Source organism: Polyodon spathula, chromosome 2 (assembly GCF_017654505.1).
Source record: "Polyodon spathula isolate WHYD16114869_AA chromosome 2, ASM1765450v1, whole genome shotgun sequence".
Classification (NCBI taxonomy): domain Eukaryota; kingdom Metazoa; phylum Chordata; class Actinopteri; order Acipenseriformes; family Polyodontidae; genus Polyodon; species Polyodon spathula.
The window spans coordinates 50,932,245-50,955,522 of NC_054535.1; the positions used below are offsets into that span (position 1 = coordinate 50,932,245).

The following is a 23,278-nucleotide window of genomic DNA, read 5'->3' on the forward strand; positions in this document are numbered from 1 at the left end:
AAATGTTATTTATATAGCACTTTTCATACAAAAAGATCTCAACGCAAGGACAAGGCAAAAGAAAATCAAAGCAAAATATATTTGTAGAGATTAAATGTACAACAACAAATAAAACAAATTTAATGTAACAAGAAAGCGTGATCAAGTATAATATAATAAAGTATACAAATTTTAAAACAGTTTAAAAATGTTGATTTTAAAATCATTAACTGATATAGCACTTCTGAAATGAGGTGGTGATGCATTCCACAATCTGGGAGCGTGGTGACTAAAAGCTCTCTTTGCCTTCCTTTTTGTGTTCACTTGTGGGAGGCACAGAAGGCCTGCATCAGCTCATCTTAAATCACGTGGAGGTATATATGTGAATCAAATCTCATCCATTGAATATTTTCATTTTAAAACATAATATCTGGTACTACACTAGGTTAAAAAATCAAGCCAGCTTTTAGACATTCTTGGGTCATTTCACCTGGAGAGTGAATTTATCCCCACCACTTCACTAGCTTCTTTCCTGTCAGTAACCACTCAGCTGCTTACTAACATGCAGGCAGATGTTGGCCAGTGCCTTAGTTTCCCAACCGAGATTGCTATAACTACCCTTCGACCTGATGTTGTCCTGTGGTCAGTCTCAGCACACCTTGTTCTCCTGGTGGAGCTAACAGTGCCATGGGAGGATTCAGTGGAAGCGATATACAAGAGGAAGAAACTCCAGTATGCTATGTTAGCCACTGAGGTGGAACCGCGGGCATGGAGAGTACAGGTTTGTCCAGTAGAGGTGCATTATTGGGTATTCAGTGGACAGGAATTAAGGTGTATAGTGAAGGCTCTATCCGAGGAGGCAGAGAGAAGTAACAAGGAGGAGGAAAGAGGCCGATTGGGGACCTCAAAAGAAAGGTGATGGAGGAAGTTAATATCAATGAAAAGGAATAATGGGCTAAGGTAAGTAAACTGGGCTGGGTTGGGTGTGGGATGGAGGAGAGTGGAGCCGTGACGTCGGCATCACTGTTGAGCCTTTCCGAAGTGTTGTGGGATAGTTGACGAGACACAGAGATGTGGGGACCTTATGACCCCTGCGATATACCCCACCCAGCCCATTCCAGATGGTTGCCATGCTGCGGCATTAGGGTGACCGTACTTTGGTTGATCCATGGAGCCAGTATTGCTGCCGTCGTGTATGCCAGAATTACACTTCATCCATCAGCACCGGGCCTATAGGGAATCCACGTTACCTGGCAGAGAAAGAGCACTGATGGCTGGTATATTACAGCAAAGCTACGCCTTGGTGGTCCCCATCACCAAAGGTGCCAAGCTAAAAGTGGGGGGCCTCTGTCTCAGCTGTCGACTTCTCCAAAATCATCCACAAACACTTTAATACTTCGCCTTCTTCCCCACCCACCCCCTGTCCTCTGCTCACTCACTCCCCATCACTTTCTGCAACCCCTACTAATTACCCTCCTCACCCCTCTTGGACTCTGATCTTTGCCCCCTGCTTCAGGGCCACACACCCACCACGTGTGCTGTGGAGCCCCTTCCCACTCACCTTTTCCAGGCTGCTGCCTCTGCTTTACTCCCTTTCATTTCCTCTCTTCTCAACACCTCTCGAATCTCTGGCTCTTTTCCCTCTGCTTTCAAAAAGGCCTCTATCACCCCCCATCTTAAAAAAACACTCCCATGATCCACCATCCCTCCACTACTATCGTTCTGTCTCTATTCTCCCTTTCCTCTCTAAAACCTTTGAGCGAGCAGTACATCGCCAGCTCTCTGCTTTCTGTCAAAACATTCTCTACGCATCCCCCTCCAATCCGGTTTTTGCCCAGCATACTCCACTAAAACTGCTATTCTCTTCATCACTAGCTCTCTGCCCGTGCCGCCTCCCTCTCCTCTGTCCTAATTTTTCTCAACCTTTCTCCAGCACTGCTTTTGCCTGGTTCTCCTCCTACCTCTGTCTGCCTCTCTTAAATACCCTGCACCTGGCTCCAATTTACAATTAGCACCAGGTGCAGGGGATTAACTAAACAATACAAACAATTAACAATTACAAAAACCCTTAGCCCAATTCACCCACAGTGCATTTTCACATGGTTTTAGCAGGGAGGAATTTTAACTCCCTCCCTGCTATCTTACAATATATATATATATAAAACACAGCAGGGATCAATACAAAAGTGCTTCATGTTTTCATGATTTCTTACTAAAGAAGTAAATGGAGGAAAAAAAAAACAGTACAAGCAAAAAATGAAATAGTGCTGATCACAGTTGCTGTTAAGGACTGTGCTCTACAACTTCCCCACGCCAGGCTCAAATAATCAAACTAAACCAAAACTTAAATATTAGTTATAAAGAAATAATTTAAATGTTGTAGCATTTACAATTCGAAGATAAGATCAACTTACTGCTTGGGCAACATACATTGAAATGGAAACTTTCTTTTTCCCAGACGTGTTTTATTTACAAGATGGACATAAAACTAAATATTCTACAATCCAACCTCTGCCACTGATTGACTCAATGTGTAACTCTGAGCAAGTCACTTAACCTTCTTGTGCTCCATCCTGCAGATGAGATGTTAAATCAATGTCCTGTTGTAAGTGATTCAGCACATAATGCACAGTGCACATCCTACCTCTGTAAAGTGGTTTGTGATGGTGGTCCACTATGAAAGGTGCTATATAAAATAAAGATATTGTTATTTACTGTTTTTCATGTAAGCATTTGAATATTTTGGAATATTTGTTGTTTTGAATGGACTACGCAATTTTGTTCCGCTTTAATAAATGTTATGTATAATCGTAAAATATTTTGAAATATATATTTTTAGACAGTCAAATGTTGTGGAAATAAGCCTTTTTTACTGTCAAAAAATACAGCCCTAATTATAATACAGACACAGTATAGTTCAGAAATACAAGCAATGGGTACAGATGTGCAGCCTCCTCTTCTCTGTTACTGAACCACACTGAGTTTGCTTACACAACAACGCCTAATGTTTACCCACATTTGTATGTTTGTGTGGGGCAGGGCCCAGAGCTAATTCTTTAAAGTGACAGCCGCCTAATTTACAAAACGTTGACAGTGGTGCTTCCAAATTCAAGACCAAGGGAAGCAATATGCAGGCCCCTTTGAGGCACAGGGCCCTATGTGGTTGCATAGGCCTAAGGCCGGCCCTGTATACAAGCGCCTTTTATCCAATGTGCACATGTCTCTTTTGTCAAAAAATGAGGGGGCAAGGCAGGAAGTAGAAGTACATGTGCAAGCCTGAGAATAAGGCATGGACTTCCTTCAACCTGAAGTAGTACCAGATATGAAATATATATAAAATAATAAAAAATGTTACAAAATATATTTTGATCATTTGAGACCGGTGCAGCTAGTGGAAGTGGACAATTGATATGAGTAATGGAATTATTTTGATAGCTACAGCTAATTTCACATCAGACTAATAATTTATTCCTGGTAACCTGCTATTGTCAACGTATTGCCAGGAACCAGCATCTTTATATCTGCCTACTCACTGTGGGTGGAGGACAGTTGTCAGCGTGTTGCTAGGTTTCCTATTTGGTGTTTTCTGGTCATTTACTCAACTATGGTCATGGTTCAGGTTGATGACACTGATGAAAGACGAATGTGTAGCATCTTTGTGTTTAGTATATATTTTTAATGTAAAGTTGGGTGAGAACATGTCTGTGGTGGCAACAGGAAAGTGCATTTCATGCTAAATTGAAGGAGGATACAAACAACATGGAAGACAGCAATGGGACACTTACGTTTCTTCAGCTGATCACTTGAATGTAGCACCTTGCTCTAGAGTTGCATAACTGCTCAAAAGTAGCAGTTCCAATGTTCATACCTAGGTTGATGGCTTGTGTCAACCTTCCAAATTGAGTACCATATTGCAGGTTTATTGTCACTGATAGAAAGCTACAGTAAGTACCCTTCAGATTGGATCCTGTTATCTGTAAAACAGGAAAATTGTCTTGACCAGCAAAAACATTAAAGGACTTGTATGTTAATGAAAGGTAAAAGTATCCCACAAATGTCATTGGAGGGAATGTAATTAGTTGGCCCATTTAATTTTTGTTATACCTAGAAGTGTTTGTGGAATGCAATTATGGGGCAAATGAGAGCCATGACCACTGTATAAAGGACTGCTTATAACCAGGGCTTCCTTCAACCTGAAGTTTTAAAATGAAAATACATATGTTATAAAATATATTTATTTCAAAACAGATCTAATGCCCATATCGCTTCATCCCCCCCAACCCCCCCCCCACACCCGCAGCTACAAGTCCTTCTTGCCCAAGAGTGTGCGGGCGAAGATCCAGGACTGCCACTTTGTGACACGCAAGCGAATCCGCTACCGCTTCCGCAGGTTCATCCAGCAGTTCAGCCAGTGCAAGGCCACCGCCCGCGATCTCAAACTGAAGTACCTCATCAACCTGGAGATGCTGCAATCAGCCTTCTATTGCGAGTGCTTCGAGGTGAGAGACCCCAGCATCGGGCCCGCTGGGGAGGAGACGTTCACTATTGCCGTCACGGGCAGTAGCGGCATCCAGTGGTCCAGAGGGAAGCACAAGGACAGCAACTCCTTGTCAGACCAGGTAGTGTGACTTATGTAGATTTACTGCCTACTGTGCATCATTGTCAATGTGAGCTTTCGTATTCCTTAAAAGGATGCTGTTTCAGCTAAAATTGGTTCTGTAAAGTCCTCAAGGATGCTTTATTTTAAGTGAGTAGGGGAAGCATGTCAGTGTTGAACAGGCATTACTGCTTTACCTATTGGTTTCATTGCACAATGCTTATACAATTTCCCAACTTTGTTTGAAAATCATAATTTCTTGTTGGAATAGTTACTGGAAAGTAATGATCTTAGTAGAAGCAACTATAAATAGTGACACAGAACACGCACAGTATAGAAGTTATGTAGGTAGGAAATATAAATATGAAACATTTAGAAACATATGTAGCTCGTGAGGGACAGTAGACTTCTCTGGAATCATCATTTTGCACAGTGAAAAGTATTTAATATGGAATGCACAGCTGCACTGGGAGCTTGTCAGTCACCCACTGTCATGCCCCTTTGAAACACTGATAAATCGTTGTCTACCTATTTCATGGTCATCTAGCTGACCGCAAACTACTCCCAGCCCTGTATACTGCACAGTCAATCATGTGACATCAAATGATTAATCTAATTTGTATTTGGTTAAACTATAGAGTCAAGTATATAAACATTTTGGCTCTTGCATTTATCAGTGTTATGATTGTAGAGTTTCGGAATTCATGGGCATTTGACTGTGTAGCTAGCTATCAAATCAGTAGGAGCAAATGTTTGACAGAGCATGAGAGTGGGTGCTTTATGATTAATTGTTTGAAGTTATAGAAGAGCTCCTTTGAATAAAATTGCCCAAGATGAGCCCTCTTAATAAAGTGCCTGACAGGTCCTGTTACCAATACGGGAGAAGGACTCTGCTTTTTAGTTTCTAAACAATCTTCGAGTAGTATGGAAAAGTTTTGTACCTTGATAAAATATGTCACCGTCCAACCATGGAGGTACATAACCTTCAGTACATAGCATACCACTTTGCTCCCTCACTAAATGCTAACAAGCAACTACAATGAGAAGTCATCACAACACAGGCACTTCCACTTTAACTTTGAGTCAGCCAGTGTCTACACTTATCTCAGATTTAAACAAAGCTTTGTAATTGCAAAATAGCAGTTACTTGGGGAAGAAGGGAGTGCCCTCCAATCCTTAATTGTGGGTTTTTCTTGGAATATATAAGCAGAAATCTTTATTAGTATGCAATCTGTTTACAGTATGCAACACATTTTGTCATTTGGTAGAATCATAACTTTAGTTTGGTGAATTACCAAGAGATCCCAAAATACAGAAAACCAGATATTTTGAACCACTGTGCCATGATGGCTCATACCTGATTCCTGATAAGTCTTGTAAACTGCCTTGACTTTTGAGTCAGGACACTGGCAACGCTGTTTTATTACAATGGAAAACAATACAAATGTGGGGCCTTTTGCCTACCAACTTAAATTTAAAAACTTAAGTGAGGAAGATCAAAAATATGGATCAGCACATTCCCAAGGTCTTAATGTCTATTTTTTTCTGGCAGGACTTGCAGACTTACTGTGATTTTCCAGATGTTATCGATGTCGGCATCAAACAGGCAGACAAAGATGGTTCCACAGAAAGTCGAATAGTCACCATAAGCAAGCAAGATGGCAACAGTCTAGTAAGTAATACATCCATTTGGTTCATCTGAATGAATTATGTACGGTGGAACCCATAAACCTGTGTTTTCAGATAATCTGTCAATCAGAAGCTCTCTAAATGTGCTATTAGTAGTTTAATAAGTAAAACAATAAATTACAGTGATCCATTTAGACTACTGACACTTGTTTGGTTTATCTTTATTCAAATTTGGTATACCTCCTTTGGGTTCATCACGTCTTTGTGAAAAACACAATACTTCTGGTTACTAATGTATGTAACCTTCCTACATAACTGCAGAAAATTAATCCACCTACTTTTTTGAGTACAAGCCTTCCTTTCCTATACAAAGGTTAGCCAACTGCATGTTGATGGTTATCTGTTTTGCTGATTAGTGCAGCATGTGGTTAGGCCATATTGCAAACACTGACAACTGAAGAAGCCATCTGTTTATCAACAAACCCCAAAAGAGAAGCTACAGTGCTGCACTTCATAGCTCACTCAGCTGTTGCAAATGTAGCCACCAGTCAATATGTAATGCCCTAATAATAACCCTTTTAGCACTAACATAGTTAGTGCTAAAATAGATAAATGGCAAACATGGTATTTGCATTGTGCCCTTGTACACACAGACAGCATGTGTTATATGTATTTATGTCCTCATGAAAGTTTCTTGATGCACAAAACTGAGGACCAAGCTTTCTATTTAGCTGCAGTACAGGTGACCAAGTTCAGCCTACATCCCATTTTGTGGTGATGTTATTTTATTGTTCATTTCACTCGTAAACCAAATTTGAAGCCCCAAGAGGTGATGCTAGTGCATTAATGTGCTGTACAATCCAAACAAGGATAATGCTGAAGTGGATTAGCCAACCTATTTTCAGATGTTACAGTGCAGAACATTCACAGTAGCCAGCACTCATACTGTGCACCAACAGTACACACAATCCCACTTGTATGAATGTCTTAAACCAAATATGATAGAATATGATTTAACACTAAGAGGTGAAGGAAAGGGAACCCATTGCACCACCTGGCCGTAAAAGTGAAATTATAGCTATTGCATTACAGTAAAACCACCGGCCATGGTTCCACAAACGATATTTCTGTATCGTACCCAATTTTCACACTAGATGCGGTGTGGAGCCATCACGGGCAGGGAGGCATTAATTTTGTGTGCAGTCAGCAAGGTTTTAAAGTTTTGAAAAGATACATTCCTCTGTGATTACAGCCTCCATAGTAAATCCGTCCAGGGTTGTTGGAAAAGGAAGTTCTGCATCTCAATCTCTCTAGCTGGGCAATCAAGGATATGTAACCAGTTGCGAACCAAAAAAAGTCTGTCTAAACTGCAGTTCTACCGTTGGTACAGCACCTAAACTTGAAAAACATGGCAAGTCAATGCAAACAAAAGCATGTGGTTTGTATGCAGCAGGTTTTTCCCCTCTACTTTTCATTGTCTGTGCACAGGAGGTGGAATTTTCCTCGCTACAAGAAGCGCTGTCCTTTGTGTCCCTGATTGATGGGTATTACCGCCTAACAGCAGATGCACATCACTACCTCTGTAAAGAGGTGGCACCACCCCGATTACTGGAGGCGATACAGAGCTACTGCCACGGCCCCATTTTGTAAGTGCCTCCATGTCATACCTGCTAGTTTGTGGTGTTTTGGTTGGGATTTTTCGTTGACTGTTTTGCACCACAAGTATATTGTGTATTGATATCCCTGCATAGATACCCCTTCTTCAATTATATGCAAATTATTTTAACGAGCAAGTAGTCATACAAGTGAAGTGCATTTATTTTGGATATTTCAATGGCCAGCTTGTAGCAGTGACGAAAAACCATTTTGCATACTTTCAGTTTTTTTTTTTTTGCCATCATAATTGGGTTTCTGCTATAATTGGGGTAAAACAAGCAAAAGTTAAATGGCTAATGTAATTTCAGACATTTGTTACATTTTCATTTATCTTTTATTCTATTCATACCTCACTTTCTGCATTGCATCGCTTGGGGGATAATGAGTGTGACAAACAATTGTAAAAGCATACCATACAAATGATGTTTTTGTTATACTAATAACATTTTACAGAAAATGCAGGTAGAGCTGGTATTTTCATCATGGTCATATAAAGTAAACACCTTTGTAATTTATATAAAACCATGTGAGCACAACTTAAAGAACCAACAACATTCTGATACAGCCACAGCACAGTAATCATGCAGAGCTCTGATCTGTCTAAGCAGTATAGCACAACAGGGTGTGTGTCGTTGTGGGATATTGCCACGTAGGCACACCTTTGAAGGGTTAAAAGCAACATTAAAGTTAGTGCTAGGACAAACACAGGATTTTCATGTTTGGCTATTTGGTCATAATGTAAATATTTGTTTGGATATTCTTTTTTATATTTTCTAAGAACGCAGGTAGAGACAGCATAGCAGCAGGGGGTGTGACCCCTGCGTGTGTGCCTTTATTTTACAGCAAGACATTACAATATGTAACACATTAAAATAGAAAAATATCTCAGGAGTAAAGAATAAATTGTGTAGGCCTTACTTTTATTCCAGTGAATTAACTACAAAACAAAGGATGCCAAATAGTTCAAGTTAAACGTTGTTTTGTTTATTCCCGAAATAAATAATACATAAAGTTGACAATGCATTTTATTTATTTTTAACTTTTTTTTTCATTCCTTGCCATTGCCATTTCTTTGTAGTAAACAGTGGCCATAGACATGTTTTCATAAAGTAATAACATGAGGTTTACTATTTGTAGCTGAACAAGCAAACAAAACCTGGAATTTAACTGTAAACACTTCAAATAAAACAAATGTGGAAATGGTGTTATAAAATGAAGGGGAAAAAAACTCAGCATTTTGTTTCTTGTTTATTACATTCCACATAACAAAAAGTCGCAACTATATATATATATATATATATATATATATATATATATATATATATATATATATATATATATATATATATATATATATATATATATATATATACAGTACTGTGCAGAAGTTTTAGGCAGGTGTGAAAAAATGCTGTAAAGTAAGAATGCTTTCAAAAATAGACATGTTAATAGTTTGTATTTATCAATTAACAAAATGTAATGTGAGTGAACAGAAGAAAAATCTACATCAAATCAATATTTGGTGTGACCACCCTTTGCCTTCAAAACAGCATCAATTCTTCTAGGTACACTTGCACACAGTTTTTGAAGGAAACATCTTGGAGAACTAACCACAGTTCTTCTGTGGATTTAGGCAGCTTCAGTTGCTTCTCTCTCTTCATGTAATCCCAGACAGACTCGATGATGTTGAGATCAGGGCTCTGTGGGGGCCATACCATCATTTCCAGGACTCCTTGTTCTTCTTTACGCTAAAGATAGTTCTTAATGACTTTCGCTGTATGTTTGGGGTCAATGTCGTGCTTCAGAATAAATTTGGGGCCAATCGGATGCCTCCCTGATGGTATTGCATGATGGATAAGTATCTGCCTGTACTTCTCAGCATTGAGGAGACCATTTATTCCGACCAAATCCCCAACTCCATTTGCAGCCCCAAACTTGCAAGGAACCTCCACCATGCTTCATTGTTGCCTGCAGACACTCCTTCGTGTACCGCTCTCCAGCCCTTTGGCGAAAAAACTGCCTTCTGCTACAGCCAAATATTTAAAATTTTGACTCCTCAGTCCAGAGCACCTGCTGCCATTTTTCTGCACCCCAGTTCCTGTGTTTTCGTGCATAGTTGAGTCGCTTGGCCTTGTCTCCACGTCAGAGGTATGGCTTTTTGGCCACAAGTCTTCCATGAAGGCCACTTGTGACCAGACTTCTCCAGACAGTAGATGGGTGTACCAGGGTCCCACTGTTTTCTGCCAATTCTGAGCTGATGGCACTGCTGGACATCTTCCGATTGCGAAGGGAAGTAAGCATGATGTGTCTTTCATCTGATGCAGTAAGTTTCCTTGGCCGACCACTGCGTCTACGGTCCTCAATGTAGTCCGTTTCTTTGTGCTTCTTCAAAAGAGCTTGGACAGCACATCTGGAAACCCCTGTCTGCCTTGAAATTTCTGCCTGGGAGAGACCTTGCTGATGCAGTATAACTACCTTGTGTCTTGTTGCTGTGCTCAGTCTTGCCATGGTGTATGACTTTTGACAGTAAACTGTCTTCAGCAACCTCACCTTGTTAGCTGAGTTTGGCTGCTCCTCACCCAGTTTTATTCCTCCTACACAGCTGTTTCTATTTCAGTTAATGATTGTGTTTCAACCTACGTATTGAATTGATGATCATTAGCACCTGTTTGGTATAATTGTTTAATCATACACCTGACTACATGCTTACAAAATCCCTGACTGTGTGCAAGTGTACCTAGAAGAATTGATGCTGTTTTGAAGGCAAAGGATGGTCACACCAAATATGGATTTGATTTAGATTTTTCTTCTGTTCACTCACTTTGCATTTAGTTAATTGATAAATATAATCTATTAACATGTCTATGTTTGAAAGCATTCTTTCTATACAGCATTTTTTCACACCCGCCTAAAACTTTTGCACAGTACTATATATATATATATAGAGAGAGAGAGAGAGAGAGAGAGAGAGAGAGAGAGAGAGAGAGAGAGAGAGAGAGAGAGAGAGAGAGAGAGAGTCTATATAAAAATCATCACGAAACAACATTTCCAGCAAGTTGGGCACTGTTTTAAACGAGGCATTTCAGAATGCTGTGCTTGCCTTTTTTCTGTCCCATGACTGACTCGCTCTAAAGCAGCACAACACCTTTTTGCCCCAGATGGCCTTCCATAAAGATCACTGTGCTTGCATGCGCATAATTTGGTTTGTTTACTTTTTGCTGTCTAAAAGTTTTAAAGAGTCTCAAGAGCTGCTGTGTTGATCCTGTTTTTTTTAATTTTTATATATATATATTAATCTCACATCTCACATATCACACTGAGCTCTCTCATTTGCCTTTTTTGAAACTGTCATGCAACTTCTGGTGAGGCGGTAAATAAGTGCATGGTATTTCTGTAATTTCTAGCGAATACGAACATCAGATTTTTGTATCCGAATACATGTCATAAAATATTCATTCGAATATTCTGATATTTGTCCTAGCACTAATTTAAAATTGGTTCTGTGTAAAAGTGAGGAAAAAAACGTAGGGAAATATTAATGTCATTGTCAAACAGGACTGTTGAAGAGTGTCATATAAAGAGATAATAATGAGATCAGAGGTTCTGTGTAGAAGGCGATGATTTATACAGCCTGTAAGTTAAGTTCAGATGTATCCGTTGTTATCAGGGGAACATTCTGTGGCATTTAATCTTCTGAGGAAATGAGTGAATACAGAGCCCCCAGAGAGGAATGAAGAGAACGATCTCATCTGTAACATAACTGTCATTTTATAAATATTAGGAATTAAACTAAACTATGCTAAAATGCATAGCTACAGAAGTGATGTAATGCCCTAGGGCTGTACAAGACCATTACATTCTCCAGACCTTTGAAATCTCCCTGTTCCCTGTGAGGGGTTCTCCCAATTCAGGTTATTTTGATCAGTCGTCATGTAACTGTGAAAACTAGCTGACTAATATTTCCATCTAGAAAAATATTTGCAAATAAGTGTTTTGTTTTCAACTGTCAGTATCCATGGATACTATTATTGTTATTTAATCAAATGTAATTTGATTATTAACTTATACCATTGTTTAAGACTTGTCATTGATATTTAATTATTCATATTAAATAACTATTAATAACACAAGGCTTAGGATAATTGATATAACAATAAAAAAATAAAACCACAACCCTTCAAATTGCCATCCCCAGATGGAGCAGTGTTGTCCAGGGTTGTCTAGAAACCGTGATGTGTTTTGTTAATTATTGTTGACATTGACAATGGTAAAATATTATGTTTTAAAATAACTTTTAAACCCTAAAGTTCCACATTGCGATTTTTACAGTGGCTAATGAGGTCATTTGAAATTAAAAACTTAGGTTTAAGAAATCTGTAGTGATGTCCTAAGATATTGCCACAGTCATGACGTCACACAGGGTTAGGGTTATGATTGGATTTAACACCCTACCACCTGATTTACATCAGAGCCGTGCTCAGGGTTTTTCAAGGCAAAAAGAAACATTGACATTTTCAGCTTGATCAGGTCAAGGGGTCAGAAGTTATAGACGGCTGAAACTTCGGTTGATTTTGGTCCCCCATTCCCCCATCCTTTAATAAATCTTTTACTCAAAAATATTGAGCCAGATACTTGTATTATGTGTCTTTTTATTGGAAATTGTATGATGAATCCAAAATGATATTAACCCTTAGCGGTCCATTTATTCAGCGCTTGTCAGGCGGGTCAGGTCCAATTTATTTTCACAAGCGCTGCTTAACAAAATTGTTTTTTTTCAGAGTAAAACAGGTTTAAAAGGCACTGAATTGCAAAAGGACACTCAGTACTATATCTCCAGCCAAGGCCCACCCCTTGTTTGTTGTATTTTTCAGATACCTCTTTATAGATGTGCATACTGATAAATCCTCTCCTGAGCACTTGTTTTATCACCAAACTCCTGAATAATACGATCCAAGTCATTATTTTATTACTATAACGGCTCAAAAAGCTGTGGTATTCTTTGAGCGCTGGTTGCGGAAGCAGCTCTCTCCTTTGTTTGTGTCCGTGTTATCTCTGTGGTGCACTGGGCTATCAGATATGCCCTTTTTTCGGCTTCATTTGGCTCCTATTGGTCTCACTTGGCCATTGAAAGTTCTTCTCTGCTTTTTCTGGAGAAAAAACAACTTGATGTCTTTTTGATGATGTCGGAGAGGGTCCGACATCGGACTGGATAGGGAAAATTGTAATGTCGGACCTGGTCCGACATAGGACAACAAAGGGTTAAAACACATTTAAGAAACAAAGAAGTAATATATTTAATTTTTTTCCCCCCATCATCTTTGGGAAAAACATTAATAATTAATATATTAAACATTTTTTACAGGAAGGTAATAATATGTTTGTTTGCTGTCAAAAACATCAAATGACCCCCCCACACACACAATTCCAGAAAATTCAGAATAATAAATATCTTGAGCGAAAGTTTGTGAGATACTGTCCCGATTTCTCTAAATTTTTCAGACATTTTCAGTTATTCCAATCCAAATTGTGTCTGCTTAGATGCAAGAAACAAAACCTCCTCTCCTACTCAATATGCAACAGTGTCCTTTTCCTCAGCTTTCATCTATGCCACCCCTGGAGGTTCTCACAACAGTTTGTGATGGACTAGTAGAGAGGGAAGAGGGATGAAGCTGTTTGTGGTAAGTGGATATTTAGAAAATGGATCGGAGATTTTCTTTAACCTGATTGGTCAATACGAAGGCTTTAATCTCTGGTAAAGGCCCTTGAATGTTATCTTTTTTAAACTGTTTGATCACTGTTCCAAATCAAACCGCCAGAAAATACGTGAATACAGTATTCATATGCTTTACCGTTCTTGTACACGCCCTGTGAATGTTGTCTAAATGTAGGTTAATTGTGCTTCCTCGCTGTCCTATCTGTCTATTTGAATTTTAGTATAGCAAATAAAGTAAAAATAAATAAAATTCAGAATATTGTTTGCTGTTGGCAGCAATACAGTAACCACAATGTGGTGTTGCTGTTTTTGTACAACTGTTTTATTTTCTGGTAATAATAAACCGCGCAGCAGTGCATTCATTCATTATCTTACTCACAGTGCTGTATATTCATTTCTGGTCTAACATCACCCACTACAGCCTTCTTTGTGACAGTGACGTGTTAAAGAAATAAAACAACTGGATGCAGTTTGATTTACTTTCAGAAACTTTATTTCAGCATTTCACAGTAATGGTGCACAGTAACAGGCACTGTGCTCTCATCTCTAATAAAGCCAGGAAGAAGGCTTTGAATAAACTTTATAAACACACACTGAACAAGTTACTAAACAAACTACTAACACTTTTTTTTTTTTTTTTCGCTAATAAATTTTAGGACTTAACAGTAACTTAAATACTGAAACTTCTAAAAATATACAAACATGCACTCAAATCCTAACAAACAAATACATTTTAAAAAAAGTTAGTTGTATTTTTATTCTTTGACATATTTTGCAAACAGTTCACAAACCATGCTTGCATTTCTGTATGTATTCTGTATTACCTGAACTAAAGAACAGTTCCATGTAAGTGGAAGCTTTTTTTTTTTAGTATTGAAGTATTATTTGGCAATTGGAAAGACCCATGAAATGTCCGCTGCTGGGATACCACAAATGGAATTCTGAGCAAACCGCATTACTCATGGAATAATGAGGAAATATTTGTATTCATTCGCAACAAATACTAGTGCTGCATAAAATAATATAAAAAAAAACAAACAGGGAAATGTTAATGTGTTTTTTTTTTAACCTTCCATTTTGTAATAGCAATAAAACCCTCTTGTTGACTTGGACTTGTGTTCTGAGTTTTTAGCAGTGAAAATGATCTCTTGTTCAGAGACAAAGATGAAGGTTATGCTGTGTAAGGGAGTCTTGCTGAATGAAAACATATCCTCTGGAGTTAAAATCTGACCAATTAATAATTTCTTTCTCTTGACTGTTCTCCTGATAGCAACACAAGCTTATGCTCATAGCATAAAGTTAAGGAGACCAGACGTCCCGTTTTGGACGGGACAGTCCCACTTTTGGAACACTGGTCGCAGTGTCCCCAGAACCTTTCTGGGGACACTCATTTCGTCCTGTTTTTTTTCACATAGCATTGTCACGGTAAAAGAATATTGTATTGTCATGCAGGCTGCTGTGTTACTACCATATCTAAGTTATTACAGTATAGTGGCACTTGATGTGACTTGAATGTGTTGGAATTATTCCCTTCATGCATGATATTTGTATATCTGTGTGCAAACAACTTTGTTCATGTGTCGCTGTAGGCGATATTTGGAGAAATCAACGCTGTCATGTCACATCACTGTGCCATGTTTACGCTGCAGTGCACTGAAGCTTGTCGTGGTTTGAACACTTTGTGCATCAAAATAGCCCATCACAACAATAGGAGGGGCTGTAAAACATGACAAAAGTATTTGGAAACATATTTTTTATTGAAATAAGTATATATTCACTTTCAGTTTACTCTCTAAGAAATGTGTACTTGTGAATAATACAAAAGAATTTATGAACTAGTTATTTTCAGCCATGGAAGATACTCAGTTTTTGAGGACGGCCTGTTCTAGACAGATTAACAGTTGTGCCATATTCTCTCCATTTCTTAATAATGGACTTTACTGTGCTCTGGGGGATATTCAGTGCTTTGGAAATGTTCTTATATCCTACCCCTGATCGGTGCTTTTGAAGAACCATATTCTGGATTTGCTTTGAATGTTCCTTCGTCTTCATGATGTAGTCTTTGTTAGGAAATGTACTAACCAACTGTGGGACCTCCCAAGGACAAGTGTATTTAACCTGAAATCATGACTCCATTCAACTAATTATGTGACCTATAAAGACAATTGGTTGCACCAGAGCTTATTTAGGTGTGTCATAGCAAAGGGGGTGAATACGTATGCAATCAGTTATTTTCTGTTTTTGTAATTAAGTTAGAACAATTTCTAGATTTTATTTTTCACTTTGACATTATGGACTTTTTTTGTGTTGATCAAAGGCAAAAACTCTTTTAAATTAAATCTATTTGGATTCCATGTTGTAACACAATAAAATGTTGAATAGTCCAAGGGGGGGGGGGGGTGGAAGACTTTTGAGAGCCACTGTGTATGTATGTGTGTGTGTGTGTGTGTGTGTGTGTGTGTGTGTGTGTGTGTATATATATATATACACACACACACACACACACACACAAGTGGTTTGCAGAATTATTCACCCCCCTACAAAATTTTCACATTTTGTTGGCACCTGAGCATACGCCACAACGGTTTCAAATTAGACTTTATATGTAGAATCTACACAAACTATTCCACATTGTTAAAGTAAAAAAATGCATACAGAATATAAATAAGTAAGATTTACAGAGAAAAACAGATTAACCCACTTGCTACTACAGCCCTAAATCAACTCAGGTGCAAATGAATTGTTTGAAAGGTCACAAAATTTGTTAAATGGTTTCAGCCTGTGTGTACTCAAAGTGGTTTAACTTGTAGATCATTTCCCTCAGGTATATAAAGACTTTCAAGCTGCAACTCACATAGCGATCCAACAAAGTAACCATGAAGACCAAGGAGCTTTCGAAACAAGTCAGGGATAAAGTGGTAGAGAGGCACAGAGCAGGAGAAGGGTATAAGAACATTTTGAGGTGCTGATTATCCCTCTTAGCACAGTGAAGTACATCATTAAGAAGTGGAAGATGCATCATACCACCCAGACACTACCCAGATCAGATCGACCTCCCCAACTGAGCAGCTGGTCAAGCAGGAAACTGATTTGGGTTGTCACTCTAAAGCCAACAATGACCTTGAGAGATCTGCAAAGTTCTGTGTCTGAGATGGGAGTCAGTGTTCACACATCAACAATAAGCCAGTCCCTACACAAAGCTGGTCTGTATGGACAGGTGACAAGAAAGAAGCCATTACTCAAAAAGCTTCATCTTAAAGCACGTATGGAGTTTGTGAAAAAGCATGTAGGTGATACTGCAGACATGTGGAAAAAGATTTTGTGTTCAGACGAGACAAAAATTGAACTTTTCGGTCCTAAATTCCAAGCATTCTGTCTGCCGCAAGCCCAACACTGCACATCACCTAGTCAACACCATCCCAACTGTCAAGCATGGTGGTTGCAGTATCATGCTATGGGGATGCTTCTCTTCAGCAGGGACTGGGAAGCTTGTCAGGAATAGAGGAGAGAATGGATTGTGCAAAGTATAGGCAAATCCTTGAGGAAAACCTATTTGAGTCAGCCAAGACCTGAAACTGGATAGGAAATTCACATTTCAGCAGGACAATGACCTGAAGCACAAAGCCAAAGCCACACTGGAGTGGTTTAACAAGAAGAGAATTCGTTTTCGTCAGTGGCCCAGTCAAAGTCCTGACTTGAATCCAGATGAAAAATTTATGGTGAAACGATCCCCAACAAACTCAACTGGAGCAATTTTCCAGTGAAGAATAGGCTAAAATTTCACCATCCTACTGTGTAAAGCTGGTAGAGACCTATCCAGAAAGGCTCATAGCAGTAATTGCTGCAAAAGGTGCTTCTACCAACTAGTGACTTAAGGGGTTGAATACTTATTACTCTTTGCAAGTTTTGCTGACATTTAACCTCCTCCTCATATAACAGTGTTCAGTTTAATCCCACTACAGCTTTGGAAAAAAAAAGTTTGTTTGAAAAACTGCATAAATTATTTGTAATTCAACAAAATGTGACATTATTAGTAGGAGGTGAATATTTCTGCAAACCATATATATATATGAGCTAATTTAGGATTGCTATTACAAGGGGGATGGACACTTATCTATTTTTTCTGCAAATTTCTAGAATATTTTTCACTTGAAGTTGAAGTAGGATGTATATATATATATATAATATATATATATATATATATATATATATATATATATATATATATATATAATATGCATTATTAATTCCAGGCTATAAATCAACAAAAGGTGAACATTGTGAAAGGGGGTGTAGATTTTCTATAGGCACTGTGTGTATATATATATATATATATATATATATATATATATATATATATATATAGATAGAGTACTGTATACAATACAAATACAGTAGTTTAGAACAATTACAAAAAAAGTCTTTAAAAGTCTTTAAAAAATCTCTAAATAAGCTGTCTTAGAGGCAGGGTAAATCTCTTTTTAATTTTCTGTGTTAAATTGTAGACATACATTTTATCCTGCATAGAAAAAAATTGAGAAAGATTAATGTTATGTGTTGCGTATGTGTGATGGCTATGTAAGGTATTTTAGAAGTATTTAACTTTATCACAGCTATTAGTTTAATAGAAGAACATTGATAAAACATATGTTTTTTCTTCAACAAAAGAGGCAAATGTCAGGACTCGAATTACTGGGGAGCCGGGGGTGGGTCGATCCATTTAAGCTTCTCAGAATAGTTTTATTTACAAAATTTCCTTTTTAATATGTTTTAAGCCAACAGGTATCACTTAAAACAGAAAGAAACCTGTTAAAAATATTAACATAGGCTAATCCTTGTGCTTACATTTTACATAAGCTAATGCTTATGCTTATGTAGCAAAGTTTTAAAACTTAGAGACAGCAAATGCGTATCGTAAAAGTTTACTAGTACCTTAACACGAAGGGCCATATAAGAGCGATAAATACTGTAACTGATTAGAAAGCCTTCTTTGTTGTTCTCGAAGTTGCTGAAATGACATTGTAGATGCTATAACAAGTTACTGTAAATGAAATACTGTTTTCATTAAGTAAACATTCATTTTGAATGTTTTTGGAATTAAAAATATAAATGCAAAACTGCATTGCATTTTTCTTTGTGAAAGTGCTAAGGGGAAAAACGGCAATTCAGAAACTGTCAAAATCCCCCACGGTAGCAAATCTGCCTAATTTAATACCAGCCAAAATGTCCCGTTTTATAAAGCTGCGAAATCGGACAAGATAATGCGGGCTACCACCCGAACTGGGAGCCAACTGGAGTAATTTAAAAACCTGGAAATGGAGGTGTGGGGAGGGGGCAACTGGAGCACGTGCCTGGTTTGTGCGTTTCATGGAAACGTGGTATAAGATAATGAATCATTGCTGTCTCTGCCCCCACATAAGTAATTTAAGTAATAGTTGTTGTAATAATAATAATAATAATAATAATAATAATAATAGCAGACAGAATGGCAGTCCAGTATCAGATAACCTCCGGACCGGTCCAGATAGAGCAGTTAATCAACTTAAATAACATACATCCTATGATACGTGTTACTTAAGGTGAATTAACTACTCTGTCTGGACTCATCTGGCAAGTTGTTTTATTTTTTTTAATATTACACAAAAACCCTGATTCTGGAATAAATATTGTTTTATTTTCTTAGAAGGTAGCAATGGGACTCCAGTGACATATGATATGTGTTTTTTAAGTTGAGTTAATTGCTCTATCTGGAGCTCCTCCAGCAATTTTTTTTTTTTTTTGATATTACAAAAAAAAATAGGCGATTCAAAATTAATTATTTTAAATAGTTATGGGGTGTATTATAGCTATGGCTAAAAGTTTTACATCACCTCACATGAAACCTGCTGAAATACCGCTTTGTAGTTGTCCATATACTTAATGAAGGACTAACAAAAATGAAAAAATGTGACATTTAGAAATAAAACATGAAATACCGTACTACTGTTTTGGTTTCCGGTCGACTTTTGAGATATCATTTCATAGTTTCATTGATTACATGATGTTAAATAAAAGATCTAAATTATTTTGTTTTATTGTTATTTTTTAAAATTCTCATTCATACAATACTAGGGGATACAACATTTGTGGCCATAGCTGTAGAGTATTTGATTTACATGTATCATGTGTCATTATGTTTTAATGAAGTGCCCCGTCCAGGTAGAAAAAAAAAACTTTGTTTGATGGAAACATAGCTTGTGTCCATCAGCCATGGCAGTTCCTCCACTCAGAATATCTTCTCCTCCATGCATCCTTGATCTGTCCTCTGTAGGCATCATTTTCTTCATAGCATGACATCTGGTACTACTCTCTTGGTTAAAGAAATATCTGTTTGCTTTCAGATTGTATTGCACTTGCTTGGTCTTTTCACTTAATAGTTTCAATTGTCCTTACCCCTTCACCTGCTTCATCCCTGTTTTTAACTAACAATATTTGGCCTAGTAGACACGGCTGAAGTGACATGAGAATAAGTTATGGGAACTGAGATAATTTGTTTTGAATAATTGAGACCTATGTAGTTTATGGGAGTAAAACAGGTATTATACAATCACTTTACAGGCACACAACATCTGCACAGATTCGTCCCGAATTCCCACACCCAGGTTAAAGTCTCCAGTATTTTAATGCATACAAAAAGTTGAGAATCTCCTGAGATGGCTCAGAAGAACACAAAGCTGAGGAAAAAGACATTCTTGTAGGAGGACGATACTTTTATATCAAATTCATGCACCCAGGGAGAAAATTACAGCAGTATCTACTGGCCAGAGAATGATTCCAAATGCTGGATACCACTTGAGAACATACTGTGCTGTGTTGAATGCCCAAGTCTCTCAGAGGCGAACACTTGTGGGTTTTTAGTCTGACATTAAAAAAAGACTTGTAAAAAGGTGTAATTACTGGTGTGTCCTTTGTTCCATCTATTTATTATCCAGAATTTTCTGGAAATGGGGGGGTTGTTCCTGTAACATGTTTATTATTGGGGCTTTTTCTAAAGGTCAGAAATGGAAGGGGTCATTTTACTTGCTTTTAATATCATTTTTGGATTCCTCATTTAATTGCCAATATAAAGACACCTCCACAGATCTTTGGCTCAAATAGTTTTTAGGGCTTAGAGTAATTTGGCGGGGCACTAGGGTGTCCCCTGTAGAGATTGAAATGAATAGGATGATCCTTTCTGTTGCGTATTACACAATTGCATTTGAGGGCAAGCCTACCTAGATAGTTACATGGTAATAAGATTTTCATCTTTCTGTACTACGGTAGACTCGCTAATCCGAACCCTGGTAGTCAAAACTGGTCTATCATCTGGACCATGGTATTAATGCTGATAGCAATCTGTAGAAACCAAAGTTTAATATCATAATTACGTAATGTGTACAAAATGTCAAAGAATGTGACGAGCATACCAAACAAATCACAAATCTGAACAGGGTCTGGTCTCAACTAGTTTGGATTAGCTGTCTACTTTTCCTATGATTCCCTGCTTGGGTGACAAGAACAGACTGTATATAGCTAGAGAACTGCTTATCCAATTGTGTTGAAACTTTGTTCGGACATTCTTTAGTTATTACAGTGATCAAAATATGGATGGAGAGGTTCCTGTCGGTATGTTTGTAGGTAAGTATATAAGTGACATTTCAATCAGATTCTGGGAATATTGGTTTATAGAGGAACCTGCCTGCATTTCATGCTTTCATTTTGAAATGCACATATTTTGGTTGTAAGATTTGGAGGTCAGCTGTTTCATGTTGCTGTTTGTGTTTCTATGTACTCTATGTTGTTTGAAGTTCTCTTATACTGTGCTATCTAATTGGAAGGGTTTCTGTGGTTAAGCAGCATGTCAACTGCAGTGTCTCTTTCTCACCACAGGATGGAGCATGCCACCAGCAAATTGAGAAGAGCCAACAACCAGAGAGGACTTTACATTCTCCGGTGCAGCCCGAAGGACTTTAACAAGTACTTCCTCTCCTTTGCAGTAGGGGTCAGTATACTACAAAAATATACTCAGAAATATTCTCATTTCCCGTTTTGTAGCAATCTGGATAGGACATCACCACAAATTCAGGAAAAGGCAGGCAACGTGTGCTTTCAGAAATACCCTACAGGCTGTTACACGCGATGCCATCCTTGATGGAAAGCTTAAACAAATTCAACAGAATTATAAATTAATTGTGTTCATTGTAACAGAATACACGTTGATATTAATATTCAGTACTGACATGCATTGTTTATGGGCTGGAATAAATGGAAGTTCATGTTGAATTATTTTCACACAAGTAATATTGTATACAGGAATTGAAAAAAAAGGCCATATCCTCTGTCATTCACGATATGGCGGGGTGTAATATAATTTACAAAAACTTTGTTGCAGTTCAGCTGGGCTTAGCTAGGGTGGCACTAAAACCCTGTTCAATCTAGAATAAACTAATACGGTAGTCATCACAGTGGTTGATGGTTCCTTTTTGTGTTTCTAAGCATGACAGTGAGAGTGAGTACAAGCACTGCTTGATCACAAAGACTGAGACTGGCGAGTACAATCTGAATGGTGCCAAGAAGACCTTTGGAAGCCTCAAGGAGCTGCTTAAGTGTTATCAGATGGAAACAGTCCGCTCTGATGGCTTTATCTTCCAGTTTCTCAAGTGCTGTCCACCCAAGGCCAAAGGTTTAAAACTTTTTATGTTTGTTTTAAAAGTGGATTCAAAATTAATGCCATTAAGACAATTGCTTATTCTGAAAGAAGCCCTGTTAAATAGTTTTTTTTTCCCAACATTTCTCTAGTTAATTCATTACATTTAAAACCTGCTTAAATACTTCATGCAAAACATCCTATGTATTATATAAAATAATCCATAAACCATTCAGCAGTCACTAAGTGCAGGTAATGACTTAAAGAGCTACAGGTTTGAGCACTAGCTGGATGACATTTCTAACCCAGTAAGCACAGGGCATTAATTGTAACTCTTGAATTGAATCTGTAACGCTTGTCTTGCATGACATTCCCCTTTTCTGCCCCCCTACTATTTGTTCAGATATTAAAGAGCTATTTTCCCTTTGAGACAACATCCCTAACGTGACTTAATAGAGAGGGGGCAGTATTCTGAGCTTCTTTGCATTGATTTTGCTGTGCATCTTGATGCACGTATTGTAAGTCACATGTAATAAGTTGCCCTGCATAAGGGTATTGCTAAATAATAATAATAATAATAATAATAATAATAATAATAATAATATCTCTGAAGACCTGGTCCACATCTAGGTTTTTACAGTTTGCTGAACCAGCTCTTTTTAACCTGTCTTGTTCCTGTTTTCCAGTGTGCCCACCACATTCATGCAGGCAGCTGGTGAATGGGCAGGGTGTTAAAAAATAAATAAATAAATAAATAATTGGTTTTGAAGCCTTTCTAGGAAATTGTTGCTGGACAAAGTCTGTCAGGTACAGACAATAAAATGTACTGGTTGATTATAGAGATCCAGTTGTCAGAATGAAATCCTGTACATTATTAGGCACTACAATTAACTCTGTATCCTTTCTCTCGCTTCTCTCCTTGTCCCTTTTAGACAAATCAAATCTGGTGGTCTTTCGAAGTAACAAAGGCTCTGAAATGCCTATGTCTCCAACGCTGCACAGGCATAGAATCAGCCAAATGGTGTTCCACAAGATCAAG

The 23,278-nt window shown here is 38.0% G+C and overlaps 1 protein-coding gene across 1 annotated transcript in view; it reads left to right on the forward strand.

Annotated features, from left to right (window-relative positions):
* LOC121326735 (tyrosine-protein kinase JAK2-like) overlaps positions 1-23,278 on the forward strand; it is a gene marked incomplete at its 3' end in the record, with an annotated part of 87,032 nt that extends 63,754 nt beyond the window's left edge. Inside the window, exons 6-11 of the mRNA XM_041270172.1 lie at positions 4,280-4,598; positions 6,129-6,248; positions 7,694-7,851; positions 21,483-21,594; positions 22,089-22,275; positions 23,172-23,278. Coding sequence (XP_041126106.1) covers positions 4,280-4,598; positions 6,129-6,248; positions 7,694-7,851; positions 21,483-21,594; positions 22,089-22,275; positions 23,172-23,278 — 1,003 coding nt within the window. The remainder of the gene's footprint in view (positions 1-4,279; positions 4,599-6,128; positions 6,249-7,693; positions 7,852-21,482; positions 21,595-22,088; positions 22,276-23,171) is intronic.